The 24,365-nt window shown below is 41.9% G+C and overlaps 1 protein-coding gene across 1 annotated transcript in view; it reads right to left on the reverse strand.

The window, feature by feature from the left end:
- LOC138591764 (protein phosphatase 1 regulatory subunit 37) overlaps nt 1-20,426 on the reverse strand; it is a 56,255-nt gene extending 35,829 nt beyond the window's left edge. Inside the window, exons 1-3 of the mRNA XM_069662452.1 lie at nt 20,267-20,426; nt 20,046-20,146; nt 3,954-3,999 (exon numbers count right to left, since the gene is read on the reverse strand). Coding sequence (XP_069518553.1) covers nt 3,954-3,999; nt 20,046-20,146; nt 20,267-20,426 — 307 coding nt within the window. The remainder of the gene's footprint in view (nt 1-3,953; nt 4,000-20,045; nt 20,147-20,266) is intronic.
- Between the last annotated feature and the right edge of the window lie 3,939 nt (nt 20,427-24,365).

The raw sequence follows: 24,365 nt of genomic DNA on the forward strand, positions 1-24,365 counted from the left end.
GATGCTGTGTCTTTTGTCTGATTCTTTGCACCTCCCTGATTCATTCATGTGTTCTGCTCTTCTTCTGTTTTATTGCAGGATGTTTGTATATTCTATTTCCCTTCTGTGCAGATGTAGATACTCAGTATGTGACTGTCTGTGCTCGGGTCTGGACTGTAATCTAATTATCACAGACACATTAGCTTTATGTGTCCGATAAGGTCATCAATGTTGTAAAGGCGAGAGCCGCGCCGATATTCGGCGCCGATATTCGGCTTTTTTTTTTTTTTTTTCAAAATCTGACGGCCGATAAGAGTTCATTTCTTTGCTAATTTTATTAAACTTTGTTTTATTTACTTTATAAAACTTCAGGAAGTTATTAATTTATTTGTTTAAATTTTCAGTGAACTTAAGAGATGCTGCGACCCTGGGATAATAAACATGTGCTTCAAGGCATTTAAACAAAGTTAAGTGTTGGAGTTTGTATTATTCAAAATTTCGACGCCAATATTTTCACTTTTACTGCAAATGAATATCGGCTCCAAATATTGGTTATCGGCCTCCTTGACTACTAATAATCGGTATCGGTATCGACCCTAAAAAAACCATATCGGTCTATCTCTAATAAGAAACCAGAGATCGAAGAGCCTCCAGCATCATCAGATCGATGATCTATGAGCGTTACTGTTTCTAATAAGGGACAGACTGAAGCACATCCTCACTCAGTTTTTGTTACGTTCACATCCAGCTTTATTTTCTCCGGAGACTTCAGGAAATCTATCTCGTGTTCCAGAGTGTACGAGCAGGAACAGTGATGCAGACCGCCTCACTCACTTTCTGATTGGGTCCGATCAGTCACGGAGCGCTGCTGTTAGTGGTGACAGAACCAGGCTTAGTTTGCACATGCCCAGTGTACGTGAGCGGTCATGTGATCTGCTTAGGCGTAAACAGGTAACACGTAAAAAAAAAAAAGAAACATGCACAAGCTGTTGTCATCCAGGAGTGAGTCCCTACCAGGGCTACGGTGCCTGTCATCCACGAACTGACTAATTGATTGTGCCAATATACGGGTGCAATAATCTGCTAACGTAAGTACTCTTTTTTTCTTTCAAAATAAAAGGCAACATGTTTTCGTCTGTGTTTCTGTTTTTCCCAAAGCTTGGACTGTAACTGATACAGCGAGTATTAAGAAACTACAGTCACACTACAGTGTGTGTGTTTTATTAGAGCGCGTGTGCTGAGTGTCTCCGACACACACGTTTGCTTTGTGACAGATAAAGGTCTGTCGCTTAAACAGTCCTCACACGGATATATCACACCGTCACTTTATCTGTGGAGGCTCTCATCGTCATGGTGACTCTAAGTTTCATCCAAAGGCGGCTGGACGTCTTGAAGACGCTTCACCTCTCATCAGTTCTGACTGACAGGTGGGCGGAGCTACGTGAGCCTCTGTAGGTCAGTTTAAACTTGAATGAGCAAACATCATCCTGCTGTTTAAACGTGTTTCATCATTGTGTAATGTGACTGCAACGACAGGTCGCTTATAATAACTCCTCTTATATTAGTCTGTTAGTGCAGCTGGTTATCTCATCACTATGTGCTGCTCCTGTATAACTGTTATATATCTGCATGTTTGTTTATTAATGCAGTGAAGTATTAATAATCTGATCACAGCTTGCCCCTCACTGAACCTGATCAGGAGTCTCTGCAGATCTGTGACTGATCGAACACGTGACTCTCTCCTGGGTTATTTCTTATCTCGTCAGCCAGCGAGGGAGACGATAATTAGTATCATAATTATTTAGAAAATGATTTTTTTAACAATAATCACTTAGCTGAGCGGAGCGGAGGGCGTGTGAGGTGGAAGGAGAGCGTCTGAAATCCTGTTTTTATAATCCGCCCTGCGTCTGTGAGATAATCAGGCAGCGACACCCGCAGTCAGAGTCGTCAGGGCGTGACCGCAGTGACGCCCATCACGGCGCCGAACGCACAACTTCAGTGTGTGTGCACGTGTGTCTGCTGCTGAGGGTCTGCTATATCTGTGAGGACCGGAGGAGTTTAAAGACTTCAAAGTGAGGGCACACTCTGGTACAAGAGTTCAGGACTAGTGAATAATCTGGCTTTGGATTTGGGGTTCAGGGTAAGTAATCTATCAGGTATCAGGAGTCGGGGGAGCGGTTAACAATTTAACATTTTATATTCTAACCAGATTACTAACGTGTTCAACGGCTTTTATTTTGAAATCTTTAGTTTGCATCCTGTAAAAGTACCTGTGAGAGAGCCTTCTGTTTGTATGCACCTAATCTGTGAATCTCACTGTGTCTGGATGTTACGGCGCTTTCTCTGTGTGTTTAAAGTTCAAGGCATGTCTTAAATTCAGCCTTTCAATTTGTAAGAATGTTATAGCCACGTTTAAACACTTGTGTTTATGTTATCTTATTGAACTTTGCTCTGAATGGTGGAATGCAGACGTGTTAAAGCTGCAGTTCCTCTGGTGTCCACTTGAGGCTGTCTCCAGCAGTGAGTCAGTCCCCATAGAGCCCCATGTTAAACTGTACAGCAGAAATAAACATGTTTACAGCCTGGTACAAAAAACAGTTTGGGTCTCTATAGCTCATTTCTCTCTTCATGACAACTGTACGGGGAGAATCTTTATACAGCTCACCTGTTTACATTATATTAAGGCTTAAAGTGATGCAGCATTAGGGGCGTGGCCTCTTTGAGTGACAGCTGGGAGCTGCTAGCTGTCTGCTAGGTGTCCCCTCAGCTAACTCAGTCACTGAACGTAACCTCTGGGCCGTGTTTGTGCTGTTGGAGCCTTTTGGAGATTTGTTCATGTAAATATCAGACAGATAATCAGTGTGTGCGCTTTATTGGACGAACAGACCGTCCAACACGTCTCACACACTGTTTCTACATGTCTATTTTATCTATATGTTAGCACTGATTAGCAGCTATCTGTGTCTGTGCTCACCATACCTCGTTAGCTCGTTCACTGTTTGTCATACACTGATTTATAGGTGGCGGCACGTGCGGGGTGTCAGGAGTGTTGAGACGGCGGGACGCAGTGGCAAGAAGAGCAGTTATTTATTTATTTTTTAATAAGATTATTTTTACCTTTATTCAATGGAATAGCTGAAAATTGACAGGAAGTGTGGTGAGTAGAGAGAGGGATGAGACGCACCGGGAGTCGAAGCTGGGGACAGTGCAGTGAGGACTGCAGCCTCTGTGCATGGGCCGCCTGCTCTACCAACTGAGCTAAACCTAGCAAGCTAGCAGTTAGTTGGCTGCGTTCCACAACCTCGTTTAGCTTCTTTAGTCTCATAAATAAACAACTCTGGTCAGCTAGAAACAGTTCTTTACTTGTTACTGGCCAGCTAATGAATTAGCCACAGGCACACACTGTTTAGCTTTGCTAGCTTTAGCTTGCTCCTCTCCAGCTCCACCACTCATTCTGGGCTCTCAGAAACCAAGATGGTGAGTGAGGAATGCCCAGTCCGAGGCTACAACATGGCTGTTCACGTACTAAATGAAATGCTGTGCTTCAGTTTACATTTCTTGTTTTACATCTTTAAAACCTCGAACTGTCCCAGTTTTCTTTCCTTCCAGTACGTCGGCTTCACTCCGCCCGTTTTTTATGGCAGATTTCCAAACGAGGCTCTGAATCCTTCTTCTTATAAACACACGTCTATTTTAATATCCTCCAGAAATATGCACTACAGATCATCTCATTAATCTACACAACATATTGAGATAAAGGATGAGAGATACCCCAGTGACAGGTTTGTCATTAACTGATGTCACAGTTTATTCTTGCAAACCTGTTAAATGTTGATGATATTAATGATGATTATTAAGATATTTATGGTCTGCTGTTACATATTCTTTATAATTAAACATGTTGGAGGATCACTCAGTGCTTCATAAAGTCCTCAATCATGGTTAATAATGATGGAGTGAGGCGTTCAGCTTACCTTTGAGATCCAGACATTTCACACCGCCACCTACACACACGCCCTGCTGAGAGAGAGAGAGAGAGAGAGAGAGAGAGGTGTGAGGGAGAGGCGCGAACACACACACACACACACACACACAGACACTTGGCAGCGGCCTCTCCATCCACGCCGCAGCGGTTTGATCAGGAGGCTCATTGGACGGCGGAGCATGAATTATGAATTTCACACAGTTTACGGCGGCCGCTGATGGTGACACGGCGTCCTAATTAACCAGTGTATAATAATTAGAAACAGCTGGTCATCAGTTGATGTGTTCATTTGCCGGAGCCAGCGTTCCACATACATCTCATCTGACTGCATCCATCAGCAGGAGGAGGAGACGAGAGAGACGGAGACTGACTTTATATCACACTGCAGGAGAAGAGAGGAAGGAGCGGGTTTGTTACAGACGGAGGAGAGGAGAGAGTCTGAGACACGACATCCCCGTGCATTGTTTCAGTATCACCATGTTTCACCTCTGACCTCACAGAGGATAAGCGTTGATTATTTAAAGGCACAAACGTGGCTGAAAGTTACAGAAGAGTGCAGGGTGAGGTCACCAGCTGCTACGCGGGAATGATGTCTCCCTCCTGGATCAGGGCGTGTGATGAGAAGCGGTTTGAACGCTGCTCTGGGAGACGTTTAAATGTTCAGCATTCATTTTAAACATAAGTGAATAAAAGCATCCCTGACAGGCCGCACTCATCCAGCAGGGGGCCCCAGCAGTGAGCACACCACACATGTATGAAGTCTCTCTGGAGCTCGTTTGTATCACAGGACAGAACTTACATGTTGTTTATATTTGTACTGAGTTTATTACTTTAATTTAATGTTGTGTTACACATTCACACGTTATGATGCAGAGTTTAAAGATGTGTTTAAGAGATGCAGACTATCCTGTTATCTAAAGATGTGTGTGAGCTTCAAACGTATAACAAGTGGACGCGTTTTGGAGTGGGCGGGGCTTCAGCTGGAGAAAGGTGTTGTTGTATATGTCCGTGCACCAATCAGGATTTAGAAACATATTAAATCACAGTGTGACGATTGAATGTGCTCAAACCTGGAGCTCACAGGAAGCAGAGCAGCTCAGTTACATTATTAAATACAACAAGTTGGTTTTTCTCCACAAATTCAACGATTATTATTATTTCTGACTTCAACAGTTAACACGTCACAGTTTGAACTCAGTCAGCATCTACAGATGGTCTTGCTCATTGTGATGTCACTTCCTGCTGTAACCTTTGCCCCACACAGGACGGCTGCAGCTCTCCGTCACTGATCAATAGCTTATAGCTCATACTACAAATCACTGTGCTTCACACTCTGTGTAAACAAGTAGCCGACTATTTTTATTTGAATTTATTTTTCTTTGAATCTATTTTGCTTTTAATTTTTCGTGTGATCTCACTCTGCGACCAGCTCAGCGAGATGCTCTGCTGTTCTCTGTTTTGCACGATGACGAAAAAGATTTGATCCTCGAATCTGAAAGTCTTAACATCCCTAAAAACTCAGGAATTATGTAGGTCAATGAAACATTACAACTGAATGAAAAATGATGGGTTGAAAATTGAAATGAAATCGTCACGATGTTCTTTATTTAATTTTGCTGATTAAAAAAATCAATTCTGAATGCAGAAGCAAGAACAAAATATTTCTTCAATTCCAGAAGTGCTCTGAGCTCCGAACACTTCTTACTGTTTGAGATGTCCTCGCTGTGACGCCGTTTTAACAGTTCGATCAGCAGCAGAAAAAGGAGTGCACATTTATCTCTTTGTGACGTCGTTTCTTGGAGCTCTTAAAGGCTTCATATTCCTAAAATCTGTACGACGTATGAAGATCATGACCCAGCTATTGTTATTAATTCATGTATTTATTATTATTATTAAATAATTAGTTTCCATAGAATTAAATCCATCATGAGATTGTTTCTGAATTAGACACAAACATGCGACAGTAAAAGGTTTGTATCTGTTCTGCTGGTTTGTTGACCCACACCACATTTGAAGCTTTAAAAGCTTCACTTTATAAAAATCAGACATTAAACAAAGATAACATGTTTTTCTGCTCCGGACTCTTTAAAGTCTCGTCTCCGTCCCGTCTCCCCCCTCACGTCTCTCTGCCTCCCCTCTGCGACTCGTCTCGGCTGCCTCTCTGACTCGCCGCCTCCTGATTTTCGCGCGGCTGCTTGTTTCCTCTGCTTGCTAAATATGATTCATTGTTCAAAGGGACACGCGGAGCACAAAAGGAGCTCTCGTGCTGCAGAGACAAAAAGACGGCGGCCATGACGGTCTCCTGTAAAGACTCAGACGGATCAATGGGACATAAATACTCTGTTTGTGCGGACAAGAGGCTGCTGGGTAGTTTGAAGAGGAGCTGAGTTTCCCCCGTAATCACCTGAACTCAACACACACAAACACATCGTCTACATGCAAACATACTGACACACCGGCTGCCGATGTGTGTGTGTGTGTGTGTGTGTGTGTTTTCTATCTAAATAAAGCAGGTGTGTGTCTGCTTGATTTCTTAAATGTAAATATTTCATCCTTTAATTTGACAGATTGAACTCGTCCAATAATCTGACCTCACTCTGTGATTAATCTGAATGACCAGGTGAAACAGGAAACGTCTGCATTAGGACGCTGTCATTAACCTGCACATGCTCCCAGGATTTTGTTACAAAGTGACTCAACTGAATTATAGATTTTAATGTATTTTACATAAACGTGATTCTCTGATATTATAGACATTTTTTAAAAAGACTTTAAAATGAACTTTATTAACGTCAGTCGTTCTCAGTCTAATAAACCTGTGGAACAGAGACACACGTTAATCTCTTCCTCACTTACACACACACAGGATACATTATGATCATATTCTACAGTATCTCCTGTTGTTATTTTGCACACACTCAAACCCGCCTGATGGACCCCTCACTGACACAGCCCTCACTATCAGAACCAGGACTCGGACCTGAGAGAATCAACATGACCTAAAGAAAGGCTGGCCTTGTGTCTCGCAGACCCCGAGAATAAAACGGGAGAAGAAGCGACATCAGAGCAACAACGTCCCATAAAAATATAACGCTACGTAGAAAAGCAAACTCATGATTATTATGTCAGTTGAGTTTCGTAAAATCGTTAAATAAACTATAAAAATAAAATCACAGCAAACATTCACTTAAACAGTCCGATCCATCAAACCTTCTTACTGTCCGCTGAGCGCACACAGACGCCTTTAAAAATATTAACACAGAAACAGAACATTGTGATATAAAGTCCAAATGATTGACAGCTCAGCAGAGGTCATTACTGATCATTCAGCTGCATAACTTTGCCTTGAGACAACACGTGTCATCATTCTCCATCCACACATGATGGACACAGAATCAGTCCCCAACAAGTGATCCGGATTTCAATCTGTTCAATCGTCAAATTCATTATTAATGTGTGTCTCTGCTTCCATCACAGCCTGTCAGAGGACTGCTGGAGACATGAGCTGTGAGCTAACTCTGCCACAACAGTTTAAAGACCAGCAGCTGTTTAATTGTGTATACTGTCCATTCTTAATAACATGCTTCAGTCCTGTCAGCAGGTAGAACAATCATTGTTCTTCCTGATTACTTAAAACACTTTAGTTGTTCGAGTCACTCGTCTCTTTTGGAGGAAACTTTATGCAACTTTCATTCTTTAATAAAAGCAGGAGGGTCAGAGGAGCGTCGGAGGAGCGTCGGAGGAGCATCGGAGGAGGGTCGGAGGAGCGTCGGAGGAGCGTCGGAGGAGGGTCGGAGGAGCGTCGGAGGAGGGTCGGAGGAGCGTCGGAGGAGCGCAGAGGAGGGTCGGAGGAGCGTCGGAGGAGCGCAGAGGAGGGTCGGAGGAGCGTCGGAGGAGCGTCGGAGGAGGAAAAGTTTCTACAATTTAAGAAGGAATGTTTTGGTGCTTCTGTCCGGCTCGATCCATTCATCTTTCTGTGTGTGTGTACTTCTGTTTGGTCTGTCACAACAATAAAAAAACAAGAAGAGAGTGTGAGTGTGTGTGTGTGTGTTAGTGTGCGTAAATGTGTGTGTAAGTGTGTGTGAGTGTGTGCTGGCGTCCGGCTGCTGGTGAGAGCAGTTTGTTTGTGGCATCGAGCCAGAGAATAAGGCTCCGTAAGAATGTGCAAGAACCGTATCACACTCACAAACACACACAGAAAGAGAAGAGGGAACACACACACACACACACACACACACACACACACTCGTCCTCCTCCTCAGTAGAAATCCTGCAGCGGCTGTTTTTCATCTTAATGAATTTCTGAACTCGTGCGTTCCCGCTCGCTCGCCGCTGCCTCGTGGAGGAGGACGCAAAGCGAAGATGCCGGCTGCCAAATCAACTGATGTGTCAGGAGGGAGAGAGGACAAAATGGAGTGATGAAAAGAAAGCCTCTCACACACACACACACACACACACACACACACACACACGCAGGCAGCAGGAAAAGACAGCGAGGGGGGGTCTGTTTCCAAACTTGACTGGTGCAGGAGTCATCTCTGGTGGAATCGCTGTTTTTCACTCAGAGAAATCCGTCTGTAAAACATTTTCCTTTAATTAACAGGGAGAAAATATAAATAAATATATATGAGTATATATTTTTAACATGCATTTTCAGGGGGTTAAAATCCCCCCCACATTTCCCTTTCAGCATCTTTCCTGCAATAAAGGATAAATTATTTAAAATAACACGACCTTTTATCTCACACCCTTTGAAGGCAGCAAATTAAAAATGTAAATTGGCAGCTAATTAATATGCAAATGTATTCGTTGGCTGTTAACAATTAGCAATTAAAGCCGCAGTGTCTAGAAAGAGCGGCGACAAAATTAGTAACTTCATTTATCATTTAAAAAAGAGATCTAAAAACACGAATTATAATCGACTTTCACAGTTTTTCTGTCGCTGCTTTTGTTCGTCTGAAATCGGAGATACGAGCTTTTACTGACTTAATTAATGTGTAAAATATACTGTCCCCTTAAATGATGCATGTCACAAATAATGTTCACATGCAGGCTGAGGGCCGAGTGCTCGCTGTGAACGGAGTGTGTGTGTGTGTGTGTGTGTGTGTGTGTGTGAGCGTACAGCCACAGCAGTGTTCTGAACGTTTAACTCCAACATGTGATCTGTCAGCGCTCATGTTGCACTCAGGTGATATCAGTCTGAACCTGGTACACACTCAATATGACAATCATTTATTGTGATTATTGTAGTATTTTATTTTGAAAAGGGGGTTTATTGTGGTATTTTATTTTGAAAAAGGGGGTTTACTGTGGTATTTTATTTTGAAAAAGGGGGTTTATTGTGGTATTTTATTTTGGAAAAGGGGGTTTATTGTGGTATTTTATTTTGAAAAGGGGGGGTTTATTGTAGTATTTTATTTTGAAAAGGGGGGGTTTATTGTAGTATTTTATTTTGAAAAGGGGGGTTTATTGTAGTATTTTATTTTGAAAAGGGGGGTGTACTGTGGTATTTTATTTTGAAAAGGGGGGGTTTAATTGTAGTATTTTATTTTGAAAAGGGGGGTTTATTGTGGTATTTTATTTTGAAAAGGGGGGGTTTAATTGTAGTATTTTATTTTGAAAAGGGGGGTTTATTGTGGTATTTTATTTTGAAAAGGGGGGTTTATTGTAGTATTTTATTTTGAAAAGGGGGGTGTACTGTGGTATTTTATTTTGAAAAGGGGGGTTTATTGTGGTATTTTATTTTGAAAAGGGGGGGTTTATTGTAGTATTTTATTTTGAAAAGGGGGGTTTATTGTTGTATTTTATTTTGAAAAGGGGGGTGTACTGTGGTATTTTATTTTGAAAAGGGGGGTTTATTGTGGTATTTTATTTTGAAAAGGGGGGGTTTATTGTAGTATTTTATTTTGAAAAGGGGGGTTTATTGTAGTATTTTATTTTGAAAAGGGGGGTGTACTGTGGTATTTTATTTTGAAAAGGGGGGTTTATTGTGGTATTTTATTTTGAAAAGGGGGGGTTTATTGTAGTATTTTATTTTGAAAAGGGGGGTTTATTGTGGTATTTTATTTTGAAAAAGGGGGTTTATTGTGGTATTTTATTTTGAAAAAGGGGGTTTATTGTGGTATTTTATTTTATTGTATTTATTGTATTTTATTTAAAAGGGACCATGTACAGTTTAAAACATAAATGTCACCATTTGATGCACCACACCAGATCAGAGCTTTAAGCTAATTCACATCTGTAGTCCTTTGGCAGGTCAACACAAAAGGAAAAACAGGACAATAACAAACAGAGTAAAGTATACAACACAGTTACACGAGAAAGAACACACTAAAAATGCAAAGCTACACACAGAGTAGAACATCCTACATGCATGCTTGTCAAATAAAATCAAGCCATAAAGACTATAAGATGGGAAGTAAGGTCAGTGAGTGCAGAGCTGAGCAGCTTTTCACAGACTTCTTAAGTTACTTTAGAAGATGCTGATAGAGCTGCAGCTCCTCACAGCATCAGGCAGGGTGTTCCACTGATCTGTGGCTTTTACACAAAAAGCTGATTGCCCAAAAGCAGTGCGGACAAATGGTATTTTGAAATAGGGGTTTTATTTTATCATCTTATTTTGAAATGGGGGGCATACTGTGGTATTTAATTTTGAAAAGGGGGTTTACTGTGGTATTATATTTTGAAAAGGGGGGTTTATTGTAGTACTTTATTTTTTAAAAGGGGGTGTACTGTGGTATTTTATTTTGAAAAGGGGGGTTTATTGTAGTACTTTATTTTTTAAAAGGGGGTGTACTGTGGTATTTTATTTTGAAAAGGGGGGTTTATTGTGGTATTTTATTTTGAAAAGGGGGGTTTATTGTGGTATTTTATTTTGAAAAGGGGGGGTTTATTGTAGTATTTTATTTTGAAAAGGGGGGTTTATTGTGGTATTTTATTTTGAAAAGGGGGGTTTATTGTAGTACTTTATTTTTTAAAAGGGGGTTTACTGTGGTATTTTATTTTGAAAAGGGGGATTTATTGTAGCATTTTATTTTGAAAAGGGGGATTTATTGTAGCATTTTATTTTGAAAAGGGGGGTTTATTGTAGTATTTTATTTTTTAAAAGGGGGGTTTATTGTAGTATTTTATTTTGAAAATGGGGATTTATTGTAGTATTTTATTTTGAAAAGGGGGATTTATTGTAGTATTTTATTTTGAAAAGGGGGGTTTATTGTAGTATTTTATTTTGAAAAGGGGGGGTTTATTGTAGTATTTTATTTTGAAAAGGGGGGTTTATTGTAGTATTTTATTTTTTAAAAGGGGGGTTTATTGTAGTATTTTATTTTGAAAATGGGGATTTATTGTAGTATTTTATTTTGAAAAGGGGGATTTATTGTAGTATTTTATTTTGAAAAGGGGGGTTTATTGTAGTACTTTATTTTTTAAAAGGGGGTGTACTGTGGTATTTTATTTTGAAAATGGGGGCGTATTGTGTTATTTTATTTTGAAAAGGGAGGTGTGCTGTGGTATTTTATTTTGAAAAGGGGGGTGTACTGTGGTATTTTAGTTTGAGAAGGGGGGTTTACTGTGGTATTTTATTTTGAAAAGGTTTACTGAGATCAGTGTGACGGAGAACGTCTATGACGGATCCTGAGTTTCTGCATCATCAGCTTCTCTGTGTTGGCTCACATATTTGATCTGATCAATATTTATTTACGTCTTTCAGATAAAATAAACAACAATAATAAAATCTGTAATAATATGATGACGTCTCAAACAGCCACACAGACGGAAACATTTCACACGTGTAAATGTACAGAAACATGTGATTCTCTGATATTATAGCAAATTTAAGAAGTGTGCAAAAATCTGTTTAATATCTGATTCAGGTTCAGTTCATGATCAAATAATCAGGACGTTTCACAGACTTTCTCTGGGTTTGGGGAGAATAAGGCTTTTATTTTGTTATTTGATTTCCTTTCAGGACAGACACGTTTGGTGTGACAGAAACACTGAGCATGGATGCAGCACAAGTGATGAACAGACGCTCACTGGACTGTCATTGTTCTCACGCGACGACACTAAAGGTCTCATCTACAGTGATGACATGTTTAAAGAGTTCAGCACGTCAGCAGCTCAGGAACACTCCAAACCTCTGAGCTCACTTATCTCATCAAAGATTCACTTTGTGTTTCGCTTTGGACCTTAATCATTTTAACTTCACATTATAGCCTAAACATATATATATTTATATATATATATATATATATATAAATAAATATATATATATATATTCTTCTCTTCTCTTCTCTCGTCTCTTTTCACCTGAATATTCACTATTTCGCCTTCTCATGCCTTCTCATACCTTCTCATGCCTTCTCATACCTTCTCATGCCTTCTCATACCTGTAAACGGTCTGTATTTATTGTACTGAATAAATCCCATAATAACCCTACATGTGATTTATTCACGAGCTCTGAAGATGTTTATTGTTCTTCATGTGTTCACTCTGATGCTCTCTGAGTGAACACCGTCCCTGTGACATCAGAGCGTCTCTCACTCCTGTAACTTCATCCTGCTCACAAAAGCTCTCATGTTACGTGTGCGACCACCCGAGCGTGCAAATCCAATTCAGCCAAATAGTGCACCACCAATAGTGCATCACGCACATTCAGTGTAACTGCGCCTGCTGCCGTTCAATTAGAGGAGAGGAGGTGAAATAAAAGCAGGCTTTAGCACGCAGACGAGCTTTTCTCCTGTTTCACTGCTGCAGACGGCATTACAGCACAACAGTACAGTGTGTGTGTGTGTGTGTGTGTGTGCGTGTGTGTGTGTGTGTGTGCGTGTGTGTGTGTGTGTGTGCGTGTGTGTGTGTGTGTGTGTGTGTGTGTGCGTGTGTGTGTGCGTGTGTGTGTGCGTGTGTGTGTGTGTGTGTGTGTTCCCGTGGTGATCCTCATCCCGACCCTGTGCTCCCTGCTTTTCTTTCCTCCCTGATCCCGTCGCTGTACGCCGCTTCAGACGCACCGCTAACCGTCCCGTTATCACCGCGTCGGCCTGTAATGAGATGAGCGACATATGTCCGGTCCCCTGCTGCCTCCTGATAAGCCTCAGGAACACTCCACCTCTTCCTCCTCCTCCTCCACCTCCTCCTTTTCCTCTTCCTCCTCCTCCTCCTCCACCTCCTCCTTTTCCTCCTCCTCCACCTCCTCCACCTCCTCCTCCTGCACCTCATCCTTTTCCTCCTCCTCCTCCTCCTCCTCCACCTCCTCCTTTTCCTCCTCCTCCTCCTCCTCCTCCTCCTCCTCCTTTTCCTCCTCCTCCTCTCTGTGCTTTTATTTTGCATGCAGACCTGCTAACAACCACCGAGGAAAAGTGTGACACTTTGTTAAGTGACATTTACCTGCTGCAGAGAGTGTGTGTGTTAGTAAGGGGGGCAATAACAATCAGCATGCATTTAATTTAGAAGACAGAAGTGTGTGTGTGTGTGTGTGTGTGTGTGTGTGTGTGTGTGTGTGTGTGCGTGCGTGTGTGCGTGTGTGTGCTGCAGACTTCCGCAGTGCTACATTAATGCTAATCAAAGGAGCTGAGAAAGCAGCGGTGGTCTGTAAAAACAGATTTTCTCTCTTGTCTTTCGCCCCCCTCTCCCCCCGCTCCCCCGTCCCCCCCCCCTCTCCTCCCCCTCTCCTCCCCCCTCCTCCCCCTCAGAGGGGTTCATCCAGTAAAATAACATTAGTGGGAGTGGAGTCTGACCCTGTGGATGAATTGCACAGAGCTGTTTTGTGGTGTAGCTGCAGGAGAAATAATGGTAGTTAAGTTTGTGTAATTGATTTCTCTTCAGTCCACTCGGCTGAATAATCTGCACAGAAACGAGCGCTAAGCTGTTCATTAGAAGATCTGCCAACACGCAACTCATTCCAGATTATTCTGCTAACATCACACAGAGAGCGCGGAGAGCGCGGGGGGGCGGAGAGGGCAGAGAGCGCAGAGCGAGTGTCGCAGCGTGTTTGACTCAGTCCTTTTGTGTTTGGAGGGTCAGAAAATACCGTTTTTACGTCTGTAACAAATAAATCGTGTGAACACTGGGAGGATGAATCTCCATGACGAAGTCAATGAGGTGTCAGATCTTTACTTTGGAAGTCATCAAAGAATTAGAATTTTCTCACCTGACTAAATGTTTGACCTCCGATCTGAGGCTCTAACGATTATTTCATTTAAGCTGTTGTTTATTGTCTGGATTCATTGATTAGTTGTTTGGTCATTAAAATGTCAAACACTTAAAATGAATGAATGAATGTCTTGTCTTGTGCATGACATAAAGAATGTTAGTTGACTGTGACAGAGGAAGAACAGAAGCAGAACATTGTCACACGTAACAAACTGGAATCAGACGGTTCAGACTTTTTAACCTTATCGAACTCAAAGTGACGTGAGCAGTTATCAGTATAACCGATGAACAGCCCTCGTCCCATCGTGCCTTCTTTACATCATAAAGTTATATAAGGTGTTTTTTATTCAGCTAATATCATAACCTCTGTTAGACTCCCCGGGTCTTTGAACATGTCAGCTGTCAGGCGATTCATTTGAACCCTAAATGAGTGAACATGACTCTTTCCTGTGTTCAGCTCTGGAACACACCTGTCTCTATGAAAGTCTTTTATTTGGGACATTTTTCATGTAAATCTCTGAATTACTGAGGTGAGATCTTTAGTAACTTTTGATTATATTATTATAATTAATATTTATTATGATTAAAATAAAATAACACAAACCTAAGATTGTTGTTTATGTGATGAGCGTCCACAGCGCCAGCCGCAGAAACAGGGTGGCACACAACGTGTGAAGAAGGTAGTGTATATAATTTAACAATGAGAAGTTAAGAGCTTTACTTCTTACTGAAATGGTTTGTCTGTCATTATTATTATCACGATGTCTTATTGTTGTAACAAACGTTGTTCCACCTGCTCAGCTGTGTGTGTATCTGAGGTGTCCTTTACACTCGTCTGTGTGCTGTGAGCTCTCATGTTTAAGACCCAGTAACAGCTACAGTCAGTGATGCACAGTAGCAGTGAGCACATGTATGTTAATGTGCCTGTGCATGTTTACATACATGTGCTTTTGTTAAGATGCATTAACTGGAGGATGCAGCGGGCTAAGAACACACGGACACACACACATCGTGTGATATCGCGTTGACTCTTTGAAACACTGCACAGATTTAAACTAAAGGTTTGAAAGCAGAGATTATCTGCTATGAAGTGACTTCACTAAAAGCAGCGCGTGGTAAACAGACTGCCCTTTCCTGCTGCAGTGGAACCTGTTGGACGTGAGGTGCTGTGATGAAGACGGAAGCAGGTCTCAAAAGAAAACTCGTAAACATTTTCTGCACTTCCTGTTGTGTTTTTTTTACAATGAAAGTTTTCATAAAATCAAGTTACAGCATTACATCACCTTGCTTACAGGATCATAGTCCATCAGTGTACACTGCAATATTCTGAACTGTTACATGGTATATATCGTAATGCCACATTCTTGCAAATCACGGGGAGGAGAGAGAGAGGACGACATGCACCGAGGGGCCGAGGGTCGCAGCGAGGACTCTGCCTCAGTCAGGCGCCGGCTCTACCTACTGAGCTTAAACAGACTCTGATCGTAGTTCAGTTTTTCCTTAAGTACCAAAATAATGATCAATAGGTTGCTAAAGAGAATGCTGCTTTCTTCGACCTCATAGTACCACCTGTGTGTGTGTGTGTGTGTGTGTGTGTGTGTGTTTGAACAGAACTCCCTGCAGAGCATCTGTGCAGAGAGGAACCTCCATCATCTCAATTATGTTTAATCTCAGTAAAGTTACAGAGAGGAGAAACCAACCCCGCGTGTTCTTCTCAGTGAAATCAGAGTGTGTGCGCTCGGCGGCCTCAGACCCCGCTGGCTCACACTTATTATTGTTTACTGCTCCTATGAAGATGTCACCAACAGCAGCCCTGTTTTATCCACTTACTTCATTTCAAAGCAGTGCAAAGGGGCCCGAGGGTGCAATAAAAAAGCTTTAAATAGTCTTCATCGCGGCTCCTCGGGGGAATCGCCCCGTGCATGAACAGACCTAATTTAATAAATTTGCTCTTTAGGCGTTCGTCTTCTCGTTTTGCGTCGTCTTATTATGGATTCATTCACATGCAGCCTTTTGGTCTAAATATTGCCCCTCTTAGCTAATGCTTAACCATACATATTTTACTGTTCAGGAGGACCACCTACATTCGTCTGCACAGTAACCGGCTTCATTAGCACCTCAGAGATAATACAGCGGCTGTATGCTTAATGTAAGCACTGCTAACACTCTAATTTTGCACAAATAATTCCCCTTGATCTCCACTGAAATTTATGCGGGGGGAGCAGCGGGGGGAGAGCGGGGGAGAGCGGGGGAGAGCGGCGTGCTTTAACATGGCTGGCCCAAGTAAAGTAAGTGTGTACATAAAATGAATTATAAATGGCACGCTGCGTTTTTCAAGTGTGGCTGAGAGAGAATAAGTGAGGTTATTTTAATGGAGAGGAAGAACGCGTGTGTGTGTGTGTGTGTGTGTGTGTGTGTGTGTGTGTGTGTGTGTTTGTGTGTGTGTGTGTGTATGCTTCTAGTACAGAGGGTTTGAAAGTACATATATGAGAGCCAGATTATAGAGCAATATGATAACAGGACAATCTCTGTGATTAGAGCATTAGATCTGAAAACACAGATTTACGTTAAAGTGAAATCTAATCTTTAAAGGTGGATTTTCTGTTTGACTGAGGCTGATGACTTAGACTTAGACTCAACTTTATTGATCCCTTTGGGATGACTCCCTCTGGGAAATTCAGTCTCCAGCAGCTTATACAGTACAATACAATAGGAAAGAATCAGCACACAGAGGGTAAAAAATAAAGATCAAAATATATATATCTATCGATATATATATATATATATAAAAAAGTACAATGAGGCTTTTTAATAAATCTGGAGATGTCACATACGCCAACCACAGGTAACCAAACACCTGTGAGACTGTGGACAGGACTCGGACTGCAGGTAACCAAACACCTGTAAGACTGTGGACAGGACTCGGATTGCAGTCAACCAAACACCTGTAAGACTGTGGACAGGACTCGGACTGCAGGTAACCAAACACCTGTGAGACTGTGGACAGGACTCGGACTGCAGTCAAAGTCAACTTTCCCTGATCTGACACAAGAAAGAACTCTGGACGCCAGACAAAGGTTTCTGTGTAGGCGGGATAACTCACGCTGCAACATCATGAGAGAGTCTGACACCAAATGTCTCCCAACTATGTTAGCTTGTTAGCAGCTACAAGCTAGGCTAAAGCTTACTCAGAGAGCCTAAAGAAACCAGAGGTCTCCAAACTATGTTAGCTAGTTAGCAGCTACAAGCTAACTGAATCAGTCTATTGAAACCAAAAGTCTCCCGACTAAGCTACTTAGCAGCTACAAGCTAGGCTATACTAACTGAATGAGTTCTCCCAACTACGTCATCCAGGTAGCAGCTACATGCTCAAGCTAAGTGAACCCGCCTCCTTTCTGGTGGTTCCAACACATCCAGAATCATTTCCACATGTGTCACTAGCATGTGGCGTTTATAATCCACAGGGTCATTATGAGGGTTTGTGCTATCTGTCATGTAGCACAGAGTTAACAATGACACTGATGACATTGTTTCTCTGCCTTTAAAGTCAAAACATTGAAATAATGACGTTTATATCGTAAAGGTGTGACGATACATCGATTCAAGCTTCAACTAATGATCACTAATCGACCGGGAGAATCTTTGGATTGGGCCCCACCGATTTGGACGAGATGAAGGCGAGGCCTTTCACAGAGAAACACTGAAAACAGAAACTTTGTTTTCACAGAAACAGGTAATGGCTTAACCTCTGTCCCTGGTTAACCACCAAATAATTCAGCTCATAGCATTTCTATCCAATCAGAGCGAGCTCTGGTGTTAGAAAGTACACAAGTACACAAACACACACAAAACATGTGACGAGGAAACAAACGACAAACTGATGGAAGAAGCAGAATAAATCAAACAATCATCACCTCTGAACCTGCTGTACAGGATGTGTTGTACACCGTGTGTGTGTGTGTGTGTGTGTGTGTGTGTGTGTGCTTCCTGCAGTTAACCTGCTCTCAGTGAGAGGAGATGATGTCAGAGCTCTGCAGCCTGATGGATTCTGATGGAACCAAATGATTCAAATTATCCCAGAGATTTGACTGTGTGTGTGCACACACTCACACTGTGTGTACACACACTCACAGTGTTTGTGTACACATAATAAGTGCTGGTGCTCGTAGCCAGTACCAGTATATCAGTGTGTGTGCATGGAGCTGTCTTCGTGTTATTGAAACGTGAGTCTCAGCCTGACGAGCTCTGACAGTCTGAGGTTTGACTTGTTCCAGGTTATAGTGGTATATTATATATTGATCCTGCAGCGCTGTAATGTCACTGCATGCTCTGTGTTTTAGCAGCAGAGCTGCTGATGTTGCATTAAAAAAACATGGTCACACACATTTCTGTTAAAGCAAGATTTCATCAGGGTGAGTTCAGAGCGCACACGAGGACCAAAGCTCTGATGTTCAGTAGAATCACACTCATGAGAACGGAGCCTTTGTGCATTAACAACTGATCACTTAAAGGTCAATTGTGGTTAATTACTACACAAACAGGTTAGGTCCCACAGGTTACAACAAAAATATAAATAGGTGAGAACAGTGAAACGAATCTCATCACAGTCCTGGCTGTCTGCTCGGTGTCATCTCAGCTAATTCAGTCACTGAACTAGGAGAAGTTTGTGCCTCTGATTTTATGTGTGAGCGTTAATAAGCAGGAATTATTACTGTCTCAAAAAAACAGTAACGTTGGGACCAAAGGGAATCAATGAATTTAACTACAGCCTGTGATCAGCTGAGCTGTTAGAGGATGCTCTGCCTGTGACTCTGACACTGAGAGAGGGGCTGTGTCCAATGAGAGCGCAACAGGAAGCTGAGGTGGGAAGGACGGAGGCAGCACACACACACACACACACACACACACACACATACACACACACACACACACACACGCACGCACGCACGCACGCACGCACACACACACACACACACACACACACACACACACACACACACACACATACACACACACACACACACACGCACGCACGCACGCACGCACACACACACACACACACACACACACACACACACACATACACACACACACACACACACACACACACACACACACACACATACACACACACACACACACACACACACGCACACACACGCACACACACACACACACACGCACACACACGCACACACACGCACACAGTTATGCAGCCACACGTCAGCATGACAACAGTCTGAGTCTCATAGTTTAAGTAAAAGTGTGTTCTGACCAAAAGCAAAGCACATTTTTTTTACCTAACACGATTAAATTCAAAATAAACGCAAATCACACGTAAATTAACTCAGTTTATCTGAACGCTATCTGTTACGCTGTGTCCCATAGCCTGCCAGCGCTGAGATTCTCCTGAAGTCCTGAGATTTTAATGCGATTAGAAATGTGGCCCAACCAAACTCCAGTCAAAAAACAGTCATTTTAAAGTCGTGTTCTTGTCGTCTTGCAGACAGACCTCTTAAAGCATGAATTCAGACTTTGAACAACCCTGCATCCTGACGTATTTATCTCAGCATCCATCTCAACCTGTTTATTGTCATTAAATCTCAGTGACATCTGTTTGTTTCAGCTTCATAGCGCCATAGTGAGACTTCAGCCCTCGTGTGACTTGACAGAAGGACAGGCGCTCCACAGCTGAAAACAGAACAGGAGAGTTCATCCGGACACAGTTCCTGGAGAAGGAGGGGACATTAACCCAGCTGTGCCACCTCAGCACACAGACATGATGGAGTTCAGTTCTGTGATGCATCTGGACGGGCAGGGTGGATGTTAGCAGATCGCTCTTTCAAACTCACACTAAAACTAGAAGGTGAGAAATGTGCTCTGCGTTTGGTCTGAACCCAGAATAACAGATCAACAGATCAGGTGAGTGTGTACCTGTAGCTGCTGCAGGACGCGCTCTCTGGGTTCAACCTGGTGTCTGCTGCAGCTCTGCTCATAGGCCGACATCACCTCCGCCAAGGTGACGCTGCGCTCACCTGAAACACAAACAACACGAAGAATACAATAAGTCACTGCTGTAATGTTTCTGCACCTTTCTGATTACCAGGGGCATTAAACAGGCTTACATTACACTTTGCAAACAGTTAGTAGCTCACCATTTCTGTCGTTGTCTCTGTGTTCAGCAAACCCCGACACGATCTGCTCATCAGGAGGGAACGACACATGCTTCTCTGCTTTACTTCTCTTCCTCTGCTTCCTGTTGTTCGTCTCTGCTGCTTCATCACTCTGCTCGTCATCCTCGCTGCAGCCGGTCATCCCTCCGTTCAGGACTCCAGCATGGAGCTCAGATCACGTCAGGCAGGAATCAGCTGATGTGTCAACAACCACCGATCACCTGCAGGAGCCTCAGACAGGCACTGAGGTAACACGAATGTAAAGAGAGAAATGTTCAGACAGAAGCACCTTCAGCAGCTCTCTGCACTCTGCGATCACCTGGACACACAGACACTAAAGACACAATATCTTATTCATGAGTCGGCACCGAGCTGCAAGTGGAACTCAATATGTTTGTATCAGATGACTCATTCACAACAGGAACGGCTCCGCACATTTACATACCGATTCAAATCCAGCGTTCACAGCCACATTACAGGAGCATGTGTGCAATGACAAGGGTAGGTATGTTACAGGATGTATCAGACTGGGGGTTTTCCTGGCAGGCCATACACAGAACGAGCTTCATCTCACACTCATCCTTATTTTCACATTCAGTGAAATGACCAGGTTACATGACGGCGGTCACTTGTGTGGACGAACACATATAATTATAACACAACTCTTCTTCAGCTTGATGGAGCCTTTTAGCCTCTTTAGATCCCTGTTGTGATTTTCTCTTGTTTTGTGCTAACATCAAACACTGAAGCCAAAAACAAAGTAACATGTGATAGTTTGGGACAAGTACTGTCTATGACTGAACTCAGCCTGCTCAGCATCAGACAGCAGACACAGTGAGAGATCGGCTGTTAGCATAGAGGAGCATTTAGCAGCTGAAGAGAGATATTTCCATCAGGAGGTGGTGGTTAACTTAACTTTAATTAAGTGAACAAGACTGGGCTATGTTGGCTTTATACATTAAGGGCTTCATTTATGTTTTATCATATAGACCATATAGACCCTTGTTTTGTTTAATGGAGACAAATAAATGAGATTCAGCTGGTAGATTTGTTGTTCTGTAGTCGTCCCTGTCCGGAAAAAAAAGCACGAATAATCATAATAATATTAATGTCCATTGTTTTTTTAGTGGGGTCATGATTAAGGTTAAAGCGGTCGTTACATCCGTGCAGACTCAGTCAGATTATCAGACAATGCCCTGCAAACTGAGGGATAAACTTTAACTGTGTCGGTTGATTTCTTGTGACATATTTCAGGTTTAGTTCAGTTTTTCAGCAGGACTTCTGTGTTCTGTTACCAACATGAAGTCAGTTAACTATACAACAACAAATGCGAGGTTAAAGTTCTTTACACAGAGGCTCCGGCTTTGGGGCCTCTGAGCCCTCCGGCCTGGACAGGGTAGGAATGTTTGATAATCCCCCCATGATTGCAGGGAAACATTTTAGAGATGCAACCTGATGCCTGATCCAGGTAACATAAAGGTGTTGATCGTTCCCGTCAGGTTTGCATCGGGGACTCTATGTGTCAGAATCACAGAGAGACATACGGAGTGCTGAGGTCGAGCATGAAGCTGCAGCTGCATCCTGAGTGCTTCTTAATTAATTCCACTATAGTTCTCCCTTTTCTATCAGCTGTTGACACACAGAAGAAAAGAACCTGCGGCTAAAATCACATTAATCAGAAACTCTTGAAGCATGAACGACGAGGCAGCAGAAGAACATGTAAGTAAAGTTAAATCTACACAAAGAGGACCTTACATCATTTAGTCATAACATCCGTATTGCAGCAGCATCACACATGTAACCTTTAGTGTAACCTTTGTAAACGTGCGTCACTTTTTCAACGTTTGCGAACTCATTTGCTGAATTTTCACAGGACTGAGGCTGCAGACAACAACGAGACTATTTGTTTCTCTAATCGGAACTTCCTGAGACTTAAACTTGTGCGTACTTTGGCAGGAAACATGTATTCATTATGCAATCTTGTTTTTGACACTTTCTTTTACAGCAGTAATGAAGTCACATCAGAGCTCTCCTCAGTTCATCCAGCTGCCCTGCATTCCTTCTCTGTGGCCACAGGAAACAACAGTAGATTCACATTCACATCCTGGGAGAGGAAAAAGGAAATGAAGTTCAATATGTACCAGCAGATCTGTCAGAAGTACTAAACTTGTGCTAAAGTCGCTGATGTTTAGCAGGTAATGTTTTCAAAGTAGCCCATCTTATAGTACTTTCATGCTGACGTCGTGTCAGAAACCAAAGCACTGAACCAAAATTACATTTTGACCTCATGATAAAATGAAATATAAATAAATGTATTACAATTCATTTAAAGGGGAACATGAATGTCTGCTCAACACTACAGCTGAGATATTGTTCCATGGTATGAAGTACATTTCCCTCCCTAGAGACCCTCCCTACAGCATGAATATGTTTGTTAATTTAGATGTGTGTACTATATAGTGTAAACTCACCTTGTTTAATTTAATATAACAAAAGGAAAGAGACAAAATTAAGACTACTAAAACGTTGTTGGAGGCTATATTGTTCCCAAAGTCAGACTATTTATTTGACCAAGTCAGTAACACGTGTCTAACCAGCAACCCACTGGATTGGCTACTGGCTTCGCTGGTCATTCGCCTTTGAGGCTGTTAATTAGCATGCAGAGGCTACCAAAAGCTAGCTACTCCAAACATAAATCCTGCCTGATGTGCAGCTCTGATGTGTATATATATATATATATATATATATATATATATATATATATATAGCTTATTTAGAATTGTAAAAACAAAAACAAGTTCAGGATGCAGTCTGGTGAGAAAGGTATACCTACAGTATTTTTGATTTTGTTTTGTTTTTTATTTAAAAAGTCTTTCTAAGTGAAGCTTTATACCAAATAAACAAAGTGTATGTTTTCCCACTAGACCTAAGTTAAGATTAAAGCAAGAAAGGCAACCAACAGTTTGGCTTTGGTTCTATGTTAACCATGTGACAACTAGTTGGTGATGATTTTATTGCATTTTTTGAATACTGTATGCACCACTAAAGAACATTATACATTACATTATGACATATTTATAATCTAACATCCTTTAATGGGGCCCTTTTTAAATATTGAATGTCCTTATATCCTTTATTTCATATAATCTTATTTAATCAAGTTTGCCACAAAGTGATTAATAACTATTATATACACAATAGGTTGGAAAATAGTGTCCCATGGAACAAAAACCCCCTCTTCTATGACCTGATGGTAGTATGTGGGCTGGTAAGTGTTACTTTAAAGTAATGTTAGCATCACACACATTACCTCATGGTAAGATCAATGCTAACACAGATGCCTTTTTTTGACAGAAGAATATCTTTAAAGCGTGTTCATTAAAACATTACGAGATTTATTTGTAACATGTGTAATTCTACATTTTGGGGAACTCGTTTTTCTTTCTTCCTTACCTGTTCAGTAACCCCAAACATCTTAACAGGCTTGTTCGAGATGACTGCCGGCTCGCCTCGACAACAGGCGAGAGTAGCCGATTGCAGTCGGGGGAGGAGTCTTAAAGTCGGACACTTTCGTTTGCTGCTGGCCTGGTCAAGCATCGATAATACCAACACCTCACTGTAAATTGAAGTGAATAAAGTCTTCACTTGTTGTTGTTGTTGTTGTTGTTGTTGTTATTATTACTATCATTGTTTTTTAATTTGATTTAATATTAAGTTCTCATTATACTTTATTCAGGGCTTTTGATAGTTATTTCGATATAAACGTCATTGTATTTATGTTTATTAAGACAGCGTTCATGAGGAATGAGTAAAGCATTACAATGTGAATGACAGTACTTTGATAAAAGCGTTTGGTGTCTGTCTGACACTTCATTAAGTATAATGAATAATGATGAATAAGACAGAAGTCTCATCACTTCCTTGTGGGGGTGACAAGGCTTTTTTCAGCCAATAGGTGCTTCATTCAAACCAGAGCAAGTCGTTTCCCCTCATGCATGGAGTTGTGCAGTCGGTGGAGAGCAACTGCAGCGCCTGGCCATGAAAAATGCGGCCGCCTCGCTCCCGCGGGACTTTAAAGTAT

The sequence above is a fragment of the Semicossyphus pulcher genome, unplaced genomic scaffold (genome assembly GCF_022749685.1).
Source record: "Semicossyphus pulcher isolate SPU_LCO1_2020_fin unplaced genomic scaffold, fSemPul1.0.p SCAF_14, whole genome shotgun sequence".
Classification (NCBI taxonomy): domain Eukaryota; kingdom Metazoa; phylum Chordata; class Actinopteri; order Labriformes; family Labridae; genus Semicossyphus; species Semicossyphus pulcher.